The sequence below is a fragment of the Silurus aristotelis genome, assembly GCF_946808225.1.
Source record: "Silurus aristotelis genome assembly, chromosome: 13".
Taxonomy (NCBI): Eukaryota; Metazoa; Chordata; class Actinopteri; order Siluriformes; family Siluridae; genus Silurus; species Silurus aristotelis.
Genome location: NC_139586.1, coordinates 11,561,428 through 11,577,268, shown reverse-complemented (window position 1 = coordinate 11,577,268; position 15,841 = coordinate 11,561,428). Strand labels below are relative to the sequence as shown.

At 39.4% G+C, this 15,841-nt stretch overlaps 1 protein-coding gene across 1 annotated transcript in view; it reads right to left on the bottom strand.

Moving 5' to 3' along the window:
- Positions 1–15,841, bottom strand: part of LOC310736188 (uncharacterized protein) — a gene marked incomplete at its 3' end in the record, with an annotated part of 73,199 nt that overhangs the window by 52,842 nt on the left and 4,516 nt on the right. Inside the window, exons 6-7 of the mRNA XM_083559561.1 lie at positions 15,661–15,753; positions 15,243–15,413 (exon numbers count right to left, since the gene is read on the bottom strand). Of these exons, the coding sequence (XP_083415687.1) occupies positions 15,243–15,413; positions 15,661–15,753 (264 nt within the window). The remainder of the gene's footprint in view (positions 1–15,242; positions 15,414–15,660; positions 15,754–15,841) is intronic.

Below are 15,841 nucleotides of genomic sequence, written 5' to 3'. Positions count from 1 at the left end.
AAATGGCAGTGGTGAATAACTAGTGGAAAATAAACTAAATGGGCAACCTAACTGGGGCCAACAAACCTGACTAAGCTGGGGCCCACATTCAGGCCATCAAAGTGCCCACTCTGACCCCATGCCCACGTGATGCCCGTATAACCCAGATAAAACCCATGTGGGGCCCACATGGACATGTTGGCTGGGGTAATGCAGCTCAGCCCCTGCAACTGATTAAGCTACCATATACACACACCAACTCCGACTCCTTTTATACCCTGCCATTACTTTAGTCCTCAGTGAATGACTATGGGTTGATTTATGATTAAAATTTATAAGAAAAAATATAAGAAATTATAATTTGTGTGTGTGTGTGTGTGTGTGTGTGTGTGTGTGTGTGTGTGTGTGTGTTCCAGGTGATTAGTGTTTAGTAAAAACATTGAGAAGCTGGAGGTTAAGCTGAGCCAGTAGAAACTCACACACGAGCCAACAAGAATCTCTTTAACAGGTAGCAGATGTTGAGGCGAGTCGTGTTGTGTGAATAAACCTGCTGCTGTTTTTTTTGTTGTTGTTGTTTTTTTGTTTTTTTTTAGTTTTTTCTTTTTTTCTTCTGCGATTGGATTTTATTATGTAATTATTTTAGCCATATTTAGAAATGTAAATGTAAAAAAAAAAAGAAAACATTTATAGAATCTAAATGTCTTTAAATAATTCACACATGAAAGGGTTGAATTAGTTTCTGTTAATTTTACTTTGATAATAAAACACATACACACTTTTGTTCTTGAATAGAATTGTATCTAAATTCAAAATTACTAATATCAGCATTAACACTCTCATTCAACATTAAAATACACAAGAAGAATAGAGTGAACACTTTTACTGATTCTTTCTTTTATTATTATTATTATTATTATTATTATTATTATTATTATTATTATTATTATTATTATTATTATTAGCTCCCCTGGTGGTCTAGTGCTTAAGATGCACCGCTGCGACCCGGGTTCGATTCCCGGTCAGGGAACCATCCCCAGCCACTCTTAGTGCCGGTCCCAAGCCCGGATAAATTGGGGAGGGTTGCGTTAGGAAGGGCATCCAGCGTAAAACATGTGCCAAATCAAACGTGCGGAGGATCCGCTGTGGCGACCCCTAACGGGAGAAGCCGAAAAGAAATCCATTATTATTATTATTATTAATATAAAAATACTAATAAATAAATACTGTAATAATAATAATCATCATAATCATAATCATAATTCTTCTTCTTGGTTTTAGCGGTGGCTGGCACCAGCCTAAAAATGTGCTTTACGGTCACCTCCTGGTCCGGGGTGTGTAACAGATTTTTATATTCTTTTTATCAGTCCAGTCTCTTTAATAAAATCAAAGAATTTTAATTGACCATTTGTTTAATTCTTTAAAATTTACTTTTTGGATTTCATTTTAGTTTATTTCTTCTTTAATTTCTCCGCTTTCTTGTTCGTACTTCCTACATTCAAGAAATACATAAGATATTGTTTCTTTAACATGACAGTGTTTAAATATCCTATTTGGATGTTTCCCTATTATTTTAAGTGTACCATTCAACTTTAAGCGCCCTAACAATATTCTGTTATAGATAGTCTCTTCTTTCCTTGATTTACTTATACACTTTATATTTTGATTTACTTTGTTTATTAGACTGTAAAGAAATCTTCCCTTTTCCTAATTATACCACATAACATGCCATTCCTCAATTACTTTACTCAAGATTACAACCTTAATTTCTAATTTATGTTTTTTTTTAAATTTATACAATAGAGATACTCTAATGAAATGTGTATCTCTATTGTATATCTCTGTAAAGCTCTGTTTTGCTCATTTATCCACGTCTTCATTTCCCTTTATTCCTATGTGTGCTGGGACCCATATAAGAGTAATTGCTGTATCATTTTAAACAATTCTCGAATGTATTTGTAGGATAGTAAAGAGAATATCTTGGTATTTATCTTAGAACATTGAGAGTAAATGTAAATGTTGATGAGAGATAAATGTCATAATAAAGTTATCATTTCATTTTAGCTCAGAGCAGCTTGTAATTAGAGTCTAATGCAACAGCAGTTTGGGCTCTGACATGTGCTAAAGGTGTTGTGCCTAATTCAAACCCCCGGTCTGAAATTAACCCCCTTCGCGTGCACGCGGACAGTACCGTCGTATTTCCTGTAGATGGCACTAAAAACACGGAAAGTTTGGTCAAATGTTTTCCTGGTTATAACGCCAAAAGATCAATTTGAAGAAAACGTATTCAGCTTCCTGTAAATGGCAGAATAAACTCAGGAATGTAATCATTTGCTTTTAAAACCACCTGCGTGAATTCTAACCGGGTATTTATTTTGCGATAATACCTAGACTCACAAAAACTACTCGGATACACAATTAAAAATATATTACAATAGTTAATTTCATTTTATTAACATGGACATAACCTGACACACACACACACACACACAAAACTTGCTGTGATACACCTACACAAGTAATAATGTATGTGTAAAATACTACATTTAATCTAACAACATGGACAGCTGTATTATTTAGGGGGGTATTATTTAGGCAAGCTGAATGTAAACCCCCTGCCTGAATTCTAACCCCCCCCCCCCCCCCCTATTTCACACTATATATATATATATATATATATATATATATATATATATATATATATATATATATATATATATATATATATATATATATATATATTTTTTTTTTTTTTTTTTTTTTTTTTTTTTTTTTAAGAAAGAACTTTTCTTTTTTTGTTTTGAAAATATAGCCTACTTTTTTCAGTAAGGACGTGTCAAATAAATAAAAGGTGATTGTAAAGGCTTATAATTTTAGAAAAGATTTCCATTTTAGATAAATGCTGTTTCTTTTTCTTAAATGAATCCTAAAAAAATCATAGCAGCCTCTTAAAAAAAGGAGCACAACTGTTCATGATCACCATTCAGCAGTATGAATGCCTGTCTCTTCTCTACATTTCCTCCCTAGTCATTAACTGCACATCCTTCTTAAACACCACACCTATCTGCCATCATCCTCAACAACTCATTTGACTACCTGCTTGTTTAGCAGAAATTTACCTGTACGTTTGGTTGAAATAGGATATATTTTCTTTTGCAATGTACATTTTGAATGTATATTCACTGACTGTACATTCAATGCAAATCATACACCTCTTCTATTAGTGGATTTTTATTTTGTATGGTTTTGTAAGTTTTACATGCATGAGCTCGAGATATTTGGACATTTTGAAAAATAGAGCTGTCTGTATAAATCAAACAAAACTTTGTGCATAAAGTACTGATACCAGAAAAATCTACTTAAGTACAGTAACGAAGTATTTGTACTCCGTTACTTCCCACCTCTGGTGTGAGGAGCTAACAGAAGTAACACTAACAATCTCCTTTTTATAAAAGTGGACTGATCTGACCAAAAACTAAATGTATTTTTTTTTTCCAAGTCAAGTCAAGTTATTTGTATAGCGCTTTTCACAACAGACATTGTCTCAAAGCAGCTTTACAGAAATCAACAGTCAAGGTGAATGGTGTGTATTTATCCCTGATGATCAAGCCATGGCAACTGTGGCAAGGAAAAACTCCCTTAGATGTAATGAGGAAGAAACCTTGAGAGGAACCAGACTCAAAAGGGGAACCCATCCTCATTTGGGTGACATCAAGAGTTGATCATAAATCTTTCAACAATACAGAACACTGGAGAGTGAGAACTAACATGAGTACTGGAGTATAAGATTATAAGTAAATGTTCTTTCAACAGTCTTTGGTATAAAAGTAGGAGCTACTGAGCTCAACATTTGTGATCATCACAGATCCAGCATCAGCTTCTCCATGCCAGAGCCTTTAAACACTTCAGGAAGTCCAATGTCAAACTCCACACATGCAGTGGGATCCAATTGGCACTGGTACGTCTCTAGATGGTTCAGGATGTTTGCGAGTTTGGCATCTACTTCTTTAAAGTCCATAATCTTCATGAGGAGGGACGTGACTGGAGCTGGCCAAACCTCAGGAAGCCTCGGGATGGGGAGAGAAAGAGAAGCAGTGGAGAGGAATTAGCGTAGCTGCTGTTCATGATATTAACAGCACAAGTTGATAATGTGCATGTGATCATATGTTCTGGAGCACAAGGTTATGATGTGATGTGTGTTATGTGTAGGCTTTGCTAAAAATATATGTTTTTAATCTGCACTTAAACTGGGTGTCTGAGCCCCGAACACTGTCAGGAAGACTATTCCAGAGTTTAGGAGCTAAATGTGAAAACGCTCTACCACCTTTAGTGGACTTTGCTATTCTAGGAACTACTAGAAGCCCAGAGTTTTGAGATCTCGGAGCGTGACGGATTGTAGCGTGTTAGAAGACTGGAGAGATTTTTCAGAAACTGCCACGCATTGTTCCTTTACATTATATTTAACTATGACCAAAACTATATATAGATGTAAATATTTCACTTTGAATTTATACATTTAAATACAAAAACAATTCAACATGTTGTTTGTTACTGGTCATAGCTGAGACACACTTATAAACCATTTACATTTACTGTTAAAATGCTAAAAAGGGTTTTGAGGCTGCATTACTCTGACAATCCGTAGCGGTCCAGGATTTCTTTAATCAGTATTTCATCATTTTGAGCTGACTCTATGGGGCGGCTGTAGTACGCAAGTTGGGCGTCCCCTGTGAGGTAGGGAGTTACGAGCTGCACCCACCCACATTTTGGCTATGGTGTGTTGCGATGCACTTGAACGTGTGTAAGAATGTTTGTGGATCATCTCTCGCTGTCATTTTAGCCAGTAGGCGTTGTGCTTCCTGTGCCAGGACAGGGTTGCCATCATCCTCTTGCTTCCTTCATAGCTGGAGTTGCTTTAGCATAGCTGCATAGATTCCTTTTGTGATTTTCTGTATGACCATCTGTTGCTGGATGTTTGTTTCCAACAGGTGTTTCAATAAGGGGTCCATGGTGTGGGGCGGGGCAGTTTGGGGATTTCCCAGTTGTGTTCCAGAACCCGCATTCTCCACCAGTATAGTGACTCGCTCACTAGAAGAGCGGTATTGAATAGTTTGTGATGTTTATTTACAGTGCAAAGGAGTGATTGGGGAAAGGGAAATGTGAAGACATCAAAGTCTTTTAAGTCTGCTGATTGGGGCTGGATGAAGCTTGGAGGCAAGTTAGTACAGCGTCGTTCTTGGTCCGAGTTGATCGGTACCACGACCAGGCCGAGGGAAGCTGAGACCCTATCCTGCCTGTACAGGTGGGTGCTCGGGAACTCCGGCACATAAGGAGCTCTAGGGGGTCACAGAAACGCCGGCATGATTGCTGCTGAAGCTCTCGCCAGTTGTAGATGCCGTTGCTGCTTCCTACAAGGAAAAATAGACAGAAACCCTTCTGTTAGTCGGGAGCCAGACATTCTCCAACTTGCTATCCTTTGTTGAAGCTTTTATACTCTTTACTTGACTCAGGGAGGGTGAAGGGTTACCGCTCTCCTCATTCGGCTCCACCCCTGTTTCGTTGGGACGCTCCAACCTCCTGCCATGTGTGCTGCAGCTCTCCACAACGCAGGTGCTGAAGTGGCGCAGTTGCATTTGGAGCGCTTGCCTGTTGCTGCGTGCAGCCGTTACCGCGAGTGGGTGTGTATCCCACCCCCAGCTCTCGGCTCTGAGGCTGCATGCATGCGCATAGACACCACGAACTGAGATGTGTTTGACTTGAAGCTGCGCAGTGCAGACCAACAAATTCGAGAGCAGAGAACGCTGTATTCTTCTGAATCGCTTTCACTGTATTTTTACCGCTTTGGTTTGTGTAGTCAAGTCGAACACTTGCTGCGTTAGCACCACTAAGGCTTTTTGAAGACAAAACATAGTTATAAGTAAGTAACTTAAACTAATGTTACAGTGGTCAGTTCAAATTCACGGTCCAAAGTGCACCAGTACAAATTTAATAATCGATCTGTATTCAAGTTCCCCACTAATTATTCTAAACATTAATCACATCAAAGCCTGAAATTCACCATATTGATGCATTTAACTTTTTGCATGGTATTGTGTAATTTTAACATCATTTACTCAGATCAGTTAACACAGGGGGGGTCAAACTCAAAAATTAAAAATAAAAAAACTGGGACTGGGGCCAAAATTAAAAACTGGGACGAAGTTGCAGGCCAAACTCAATATCTATTGAAAATCTGACTGCAATTGTGCATGTTTTCTGTCTCTCCAGATCTGTAATATTGAACCTTTTCATATGGAAACAAACTTCAGTTTTGCATGAACATTAAATCTGGAACAACCAAAGTTCAATATTATAAACACATGAGAAATTTAATTTGAAATAAAACACACATCAGTGGTATTCGTTACTTATTATGTCTCTCTCTCTCTCTCTCTCTCTCTGAGTGGTGTTTTGTTCATCTTCATTAAAGAGAAAAGTTTCTCACACAGATATGTGCTGGTGAACATAGAGAGCGTTTGAGCAGCTTGGACACGGAGTTGGAGCAGTGTGTCGGGGAGGAAACATGGAAACTGTGCAGCACACACAGAGTCATACTTTGACCTGAGCGTGTCTCTACACTGTATTCATTCGGCTCCATTTGGAGGTTGGTTAATGCGCTTTCCACATCAACCACAAACGGATTACTGAGCAGTTCAAATCTGCATTTCTGGGATTCAAAATCGGTAAATCGGCGGGTAAATTCAGCGCTGAGTACGCGGAGTTTTTCAGCGCGGAGTTTTTCAGAGGTCTCGACTGACGCGCCCGCGCACTAACAAAGCATTCTGGGATTTGTAGTATTAGCGGTGTATGCGCTATACACTGGCGGGCAACTCTAATACACACTTGATATGATCTCGCGGGCCAAAGTTTGACACCCCTGAGTTAACAGTTTGGTTAAATGGTGGAGAAGGTGCTTACAACCTTGTGATTTTTAGTCTTTTTTTCTTTTTTTTTCTTTTTTAGTTCTGATAGTCTTATGCTCATGCTTTATACAATACAAATAATGGGTTGTGCCCTGGTTGATGTGGTAGCATGCTCTACTTTATATTAATTTTATTTTGCTTTACAGGTAGCCTGAAGCAGAACCCTTTGCTGAAAACTGTCAGTAAGAAAGAGCTGAAGACAGCGCTTGGTAAATGGTTCACAATTGCAAGAGACAGAGAAGGCAACCGTGCTTTGAGAGCCCGGCGGAACCATGATCGGAGGGCAGTACAGCCAGAAGTGTACCGTATTTTTCGGACTATAAGCCGCCACTTTTTTCCCACGTTTTTAACCTCGCGGCTTAAATAAAGAAGCCGCTTATTTATTAATTTTTCCTGGGTTTTTCCACAAATTCTAGCCAAAAAACTGAACCCAGGGAGAAAGACAGTGAACAATGACTTTCTTGGTAGGCTACTGTTTAGATACAAGCCGTTGTAACACGTTGAGTCTGGGTTAAGGGAGAGCTCGCTAACTCCAGTTGCAACAGAAATCATATAAGCACAGACAGGTGTCCACAATATTTGTAAAATTCAGTGGGTTTTAGCTAGGGCTGCAAAATTAATAATATTTTTTCCTGATCACTGTTTTTGCCTCTGTTCAATAAGTGTTAGGGAATACTCCAACCTGAAATGAAAAAATATCTTATAAATTACTTATCATCAAGGCATCCTATACTGTGGCTGAGAGAGTTCAACACGCTGCAACTTAAGAAAACACATGCATATAGAAAGAAAAAAAACACCAGCAAATTACAAAAACAACGTTATCAGTTTGACAACACATGTGCTGCAAACCCCCACAATGCAACCAAGTACAAAAACATGCTGCAAATCCTCACAACACAACCAAACACAGAAACATGCTGTTTTCTTAATTTGCTGGTGTTTTTTTCTATTTGCATATGTTTTCTTCAGTTGCAGTGCGTTGAACTTTGGGCCACTGTGATTCTAGGTGTGACTTACATCTTTCAGCTGATCAGAATCATTGTTCTAATCACTGGCTTTTGGCAATGGCCAAATGTTCGTTTAAGAGTCAAGTTCAGACGCAAGGTTGATATTTTAATTGTAACATTCATTCATTTAAGTTTTGGATTCCATGACTGGTCCCCTGGCATAATTTATTACTGTGCGAGGCAGAGGTGGGAACAATTCACTGATGACATTCTAGGATATGTCTTCATTATATTGATGCATTTTTTTAGATGCTGCTGTGAATGGTAGTATTTAAAAATGTACTAAATTGCCTTTACTGTCTTCTCTTTTTTTTACTGTTTTGTAGGTGTGCAGCTGAGGAATCTGCATAGACCCACCAGTGAACTATTTTACTCAGTAATTCTGTTATTCCTGTTTCTTGGGTACTTGAATTAATTTGAAAGAATGAGTTTTTCACAGTTCAAATACTCAACCATGTAATTTTAACCATAGAGCAGAACATAAAATAATATTAGTTCTTTGTTTGGTCAGGCACAGTTTTACATTGTAACTGAGGTTTGAAATGGATTTTCCATAGTAACACATTGAATTCACTCACAGAAATCAATGATGAAATTAATTAAAGGGACCTAAATCTCACCCACTGTGGTCCCACAACAACCCCATAAAGGGGCCATTTGTGGGTTGACCCATGATTGAGTCATGTGGGCCCCTAAAACACATGGGTCCCATGTGGAGCCGATGGACACATTTCTCTTGGCCCCATTTGGGTTGCCCATGCAGAGCCCAAGTGACAGCCCGTCAAAAACCTGCATAGGGCCGACATGAAAATGTTGGCTGGAATAGAAGACTTACTGCACTCCACATGCCACAAGTTGTCAGGTTGTTTGTGTTCAGAGAAAGAGCATCAGAGAGACACAGAGAAAGACATGCAGAAAAAAGGACAGACAAGAGAAAAACGGCAGAGTAAGAGTGTAAGAGAGACAGAAGAAACAAATGATAGACACGATTGACAGCAGAAGTGTGAGGAAAAAAAAGAAATAAAGAATGAAAACAAAAATACAGTAGAGAGAGAGAGAGAGAGAGAGAGAGAGAGAGAGAGAGAGAGAGAGAGAGAGAGAGAGAGAGAGAGAGAGATAAGGGCCAAATGTAGATCTGCTGTGAACTTGGCTATTAATGTCTCACACAAGTATAGAGAACACAAGCATGAAGAAAATTTTACAAAGAAACCTTTGTAAATTTGGAAAACATTTTTAATTGAAATTGCCCACATATAGTTTTGGTACAATATAATAAATATGGCCTGTAGTTAAAAAACTACTCAAAAATAAATAGACTCTCCCAGTGTCCTCATTAAGGAATATTTTGGAATCTATTAATATTGCAATCAAACTTGTTAAATAAAATAGTTAAAATAATTGATTGTAAACGGTTAAAGTTTAATGTATTATTTCAAAGCGATGTCACCCAGTGGTGGATTTAAGCATGGATGAAATGGGCAGGGCAAGGGAAAAAAAAAGCGATCTTTGACAAGACCTGGAGTGACATCACGTCAGTAGGATGAATCCACATTGTTATTGTTTATTGACCAATCTGGTAATAGGGTGCAGGACGGCACCTCTGATTGGCCCAGCAAGCATATCTCTGGGAAGCCGCCTGGGTGAAAAATAAAGGGGGTTGGTAAGCATAAACCGTCTGAAAAGGTAATAGTCCAGTGGCATTGATAGGCAGCGAGTTACTCTACCCACATGGTGTGGTTCACCCAGGGCAGCATTCAAGATAGAACCTCCACTGATGTTGCCCTCTTACCCAGCCATTAGGGTCGCACAAGCCAGTGAACTAAGCAGTCGCATACTCTGTGGGGGCAGGAGCACCAGCTTTTGTGGATTCAGGCGCCGACTCGAATTTCTGGATCTGGAATTTCAAACAGTTCCAAGGAGCTTCCATTTTCACAAAACTGGACCTGAGGAATGCCTAACATCTTGTTTCTTATCCAGGAAAAGGATGAATGGAAGATGGCGTTCAGCACCCCATTGGGTCACTATGAATATTTGGTTAGGCCGTTCAAAGTTACAGTTCGGTTGCTGCCCCTCTCCACCAACTGACCTCCTCCTGCCGATCTTTTTTGTGGCCTCCCGATGTGGAGCAAGCTTTCATCAGACTTGCTCTGGAGGAATGGCGTCACTGGTTAGAGGGGGCTGAGACCCCTTTCTTGATCTTGACAGATCACCGCAACCTGGAGTATCTGTGCACCGCCCAATGCCTCAACCTTCGGCAGGCTCGCTGGAAACTTTTTTTCGCAGGTTAAATTTGAACTTCTCCTTCCGCCTGGGATTAAGGAACAGTATTCCTGATCCCGCTCTTTCAAGGATACACTCCCCTGTGGAGGAAGGAGACCCCACCTCCACACCCACACTTCCTTCTTCCATTACCGTGCTTTCCCTGGACCTAGACCTAGTTAACTTGCCACTGTGGAACAGCCGGTTCCTGAGGGTTGCCATGCTAAGGGACTTTTTGTTCCCGAGCAGCTGCAGTCCCAAGTCCCCCAGTGGTGCTCACCTCTGTTTTGCCATCCAGGGGTTCACCGTACTCTGTCCTTCCTCCTGCAGCGGTTCTGGTGGCCCACTGTCCAGAAAAATGTCAGTGAATTTGTAGCTGCCTGTCCTACCTGCATGCAACACAAGAACCCTAAGGGCCTCTCGGTGGGGGGACTCCTTCCCTCTGCCAAATGCACAGTCATTCTTACCGTGGTGGATCGGTTCTCTAAAATGGTACATTTCATTCCCCTAGCCTTCGGCTAAAGAAACCGCTGCACTCCTTCTCCTGCACATTTTTCATCTGCACGGTCATCCTTGTAACATCCTCTCTCACCGGAGCCCCCAATTCACGGCCAACTTTCGATGAGCCTCTTCTCTGGGTTCTACTTTCAAACCAATGGCCACACTGGGAGGCTTAATCAGGAGCTAGAGACCAGACTCTCTATCTTTTGTGCCCAAGGTGCCTCCTCATGGTCCTACAAGCTGTTGTGGGAAGAGTACGGCCATAACGCGCTGCCTACCACTGCCACTGGACTATTGACCTTTCAGACGGTTTATGCTTACCAACCCCCTTTTTTTTCCCCAGGGATGTGCTCGCTGGGCCAATCAGAGGTCTCGTCCTGCACCCCATTACCGGATTGGTCAAAAGCCATGGCTTTCTACTCAAGACTTTCCACTCAAGGCCATGTGTCGTAAGCTCAATTTTAGGGACCCTTCCCTAAAATTGTAGGGACCCTTCCAGGGGGAAGATGCCTACAGAGACAGCAGGGAATGAAGAAGCGTAGGAATGCGGAGGTTAAGTCAGTACTTTAAATGTTGGCACAATGACTAGAGAAGGGAGAGCATTAGCTAATAAAATGGAAAATAAAAAATTTTGACATGTCGGGTGCTCAGGAGACCAAGTGAAAATGGAGTAAGGCCAGGACCATTGTAGGTGGGTTCGAACCTTTCTACCATTGTGTTAATAGAAAGAGAAATGGTGCCGGGGTAATTTTGAAAAACTAGTACAGTGGGAGTGTAGTGGAAGTGAAGAGAGTCTCTGATAGGGTGATGGATGATCACGCTGTTAGTTTTGCTAGATCTTAGTGCTGCATTCAAAACAGTAGATCACAACTTTCTCCTAGATCATTTACAGAATTACATAGGCATGCAGGTAGAGGCATTAAGATGAGTTAGATCCTACACCACTGATTGATACCATTTTGTAGATTTAAATGCAGAATTCAGGTAAATGCATAAAAAAAAGTTCTCACAAGGTCGAGAAAACATGTAACCCCAATTTTATTATCCCCACCTGTTAAGTTTCGAATTGGCTACAAAATATTGCTACTTATGTCTTCCTTCTTCTTATTTCGGCTTCTGAGGTTGCCACAGCGGCTCATCCGTCTCCATACCCCCCTGTCCTCTACATCTGCCTCTTTCCAGGCAACTACTTGCATGTCTTCCCCCACCATATCTATAAACCTCCTCCTTGGTCTTTCTCTTTTTCTCCTTCCTAGTGGCTCCATCCTCAGCATACTCCTACCGATATACCCCATGGTCTACCTCTGCACATGTCTAAACCATCTCAATCGAGACTCCCTCACCTTGTCTTCAAAACGTCCTATATCCGCTGTCCCTCTAATAAACTCGTTTCTAATCCTGTCCATCCTCGTCACTCCCAACGAAATCTTCAACATCTTCAGCTCTGCTACCTCCAGCTCCACCTCCCATCTTTTAGTTAATGCCACTGTCTCTAAACCATACAACACAGCGGATCTCACCACAGTCCTTCCCAGTTTGGTCCCTCTGCCTGGCCAATCAACAAATCCTTTTCTCCATTCTTAATGGCCAACTTCTCATACAGTTTCTCATATGGCTTTTCCTTGGCTTTCGCCACATCCCTCTTTACCTGCTGCCACATCTCCTTGTACTCCTGCCTACTTTTTTCATCACTCTGTCGATCCCAATTCTGTTTTACCAACCTCTTTCTCATTATGCTTTCCTGTACTTGCTCATTTCACCACCACGTCTCTTTGTCTTCATTTCTATTTCCAGATGTCACACAAAGTACCCTTCTAGCTGTCTCCTTTATCACTTCTGCAGTAGTTGCTTAAACATCCTGCACCTCTTTACCACCACCAAGCCCCTGTATGACCTCTTCCCTGAATCTCACAATACAGTCTTCCTCCTTCAGTTTCCATCATCTTATCTTATCTTTCAGTCCTCACTCTCCTCCTCTTCTTTACCTCCAAAACCATTCTACAGACCAACATCCAATCCTGTCTAGCTGCCTTCACCTACATGCCCATTAAAGTCTGCCCCCAATCACCAATATTTCATTCCTAGGTACACTCTCTACCACTTCATCTAATCACTACAGAATTTTTCCTTCTCCTCGTGAATTCATGGCACCCTTCGGCGATGCAATGATTACTAGGCCTTGAACCAGTGGAGGGTGAACTGCATTTATCCTTTACGACGTGTTTCCAATGTATAGATACAAAACACCAAGTTCTTAACTAAATTGGACCTGTACAGTACATATAATCTAGTACATATCTGAGTGGAAGATGGGCACCTGTACCTGATAACACCGTATGGCCTCTCTAGTTTCCCCTCAATTTTACAGTGCCTGCTCAACAATGTTTCGAGTGACATGCTGGAGACAGATGGCATTCTTATATACTCGACCTTTCAGATCATGTGTCAACTTCTTGAAAACAAATTGTATGTAAAATGGTTCATGGGTTCATAACCACATAATATTATTCTTAGTGTATGTGAGAAGATCATTACCATAGACCACACTATTATTGACTGGTCAATGTCCAAAATTGTGAAGGACTAAACTTTTTTGGGGATTTTAACAGACATTTCAGACATTATGTGAAAAAGCTCCGCGACAAAGCCCCTCACATGCATACTTCGTGGCAAAACTATTGCTACAAATTCTCACTGAATTAAAGACTGCCATTACCAGTGTTCATATTCTAGGGTTAGGGTTAGGATTAACACCCTGATCCCTCAAAACCCTTTTTAGCATTTTAACAGTAAATAGAAATGTTTTATAAGTGTGTGTCAGCTATGACCAATAACAAAGAACATGCAAAAAAAGTTTTGTAAATACATTTATTTATTTATATATATATACATTGAAATATTTACATCCATATATAGTTTTGCTCATAGTTAAATATTATGTTGAGGATCGATGTTTGGCAGTTTCTGAAAAAATAAATAACGAAAAAAAAAAAAAAAACATTTTGTTTTTGGTCAGATCAGTCCACTTATTTAAAAAGGAAAGTATTAGTGCAAGAATTGTTTTAAATTACTTCTGTTTTTCACTATCAAAAATAATGCCACTAAGCAGGTTCCCCAATCGTTTCACTGTCACTCTCAGGTTCTCAATCTCCTCTGTGAGGTCAGTCCTCTCCTCCTTCAGCTGTGCAATAATCTCTGCAGCTTTCTGCTGTTTTTCTTTTACGTTTGTCAGGGAGACCTGAAAGTACAACAATTAAGGAAAAGTTCCATTATTCTATACGCATGCAGACATTTTAATAACCTGACTGATCACTTACAATAATATCTTACAAATTATTGGGGTAAAAAAACTAAATGTCATTAAACAATGAAAAAATAAGTATATATATATATATATATATATATATATATATATATATATATATATATATATATATATATATATATATATATATATATCAGCTTTATCATAGTTTTAAATAAAATACCTGCTTGGTTAAAGAATATAAAATATTTTATTAAAATTAAATATAGAAGGATTTAATCAAATGCAGTACACTTAAACTCTCTTTCGGCTTCTCCCATTAGGGGTTGCCACCGCCTCCGCATGTTTCATTTGGCACATGTTTTTACGCTGGATGTCCTTCCTAACGCAACCCTCCCCATTTATCTGGGCTTGACCACTAGGGACCCCAAATGCAGTACACTTAATATTGATTATATTGGGTAATTGATTAAATAAGCAAAAATTAAATTGATTGAATAAAAAAAAAAAAGGTGGAAATTTTAATAAAATTCAATAGTTTACATTTATTAGACCCAAATTGGGTAATACAGATGTGTTTATAAGTGTGTATGTGTGTTTAACATTTATTATTCAATTTGATAAAGACATGATTTACTTAACTGTTTCACTAATTTCAGAATACTTTAACAAACATCTTCATTTCTTACATCTTTTAACTATTCCCTCCCTCGATATGTGGAGTTTCAGAATTTTCTCCTTTTGAGAAAAACTTTTGAAACTGATCATAAAGAAACCATACCGCTAGACTGTGGTAAATGATTTCTCGCATGCGCAAAACAAAATCTGACTACACTACAAATCGTATTTCGGCGCACTACAAATAGTATTTTCGGTATGAAGTGAGTAGCCACAGTGACACTGTGCTAACTTTTTAATATCCTTGGCATTGTTGTGTATGTTTTCAATTTTAATAATAATAATAATAATAATCATCATTTACACACAAACAGAATAGCAGTCACAGTTTCATTAGAAAGAAAGATTACCTTCAGTTCATCATATTCAACCTGAAGGAGGCTGTAAGATTCCTGCTCTCGGTCACGCTCCTAAAACACACATGGTTGTTAAAGATGTTAAACTCAAGTGTTAAATGTCTACATATGACCATGGGATTTTATTGCAAATTGTATTCCTTTTGGTTGCATTGAACTCATCATCCAGCATTAACATCAAAATTCATCATTAGTGACTAAAGTAGCTGCATAATGTAAGAGTTTTCCTGCTTACGTTCTTTAGCTTGTCGCACTCCATACAACTGTCAATGAGCCGGTTCCTTATTTCCTGCACTGTATTTTCCAGGGTTTCTATCTTGTCTTGGAGGGCAGATTTCTCAACCTCCAGCTGTGTGATGCTCTCCACAGCATTTTTATGTTTCTCCTCTGCTTCTGCCAGGGAGACCTGAAGTACAACAATTAAAGCTTATTATCTATATTTACGCCTACACACATTCAGACACTTTTATAAACTGACTGATTACTCATGAGAATCGCTTCAATTGTATGGGGAGGAAAAAGAGAAAAGTCACCAAACTGTGAAAAAACAATTATTCACACACACACACACACACACACACACACACACACACACACACACACACACACACACACACACACACACACCAAGTTTTATAGGAAGGAAAGCTTACCTTCAGTAACTCCTCCTTGTTTATCAGAGTCTTCTTCATCTCCTCATATTCATCCTGCAGGAGGCTGTGAGATTCCCGCTCCTGTTCACACTCCTAAAACACACACAAGAAGCAGAAGCATCAAATTTGACTCTGCAAATGGTAAAAGTGCTACAGAGATCGTGGCTAAGACTGAAGAAAA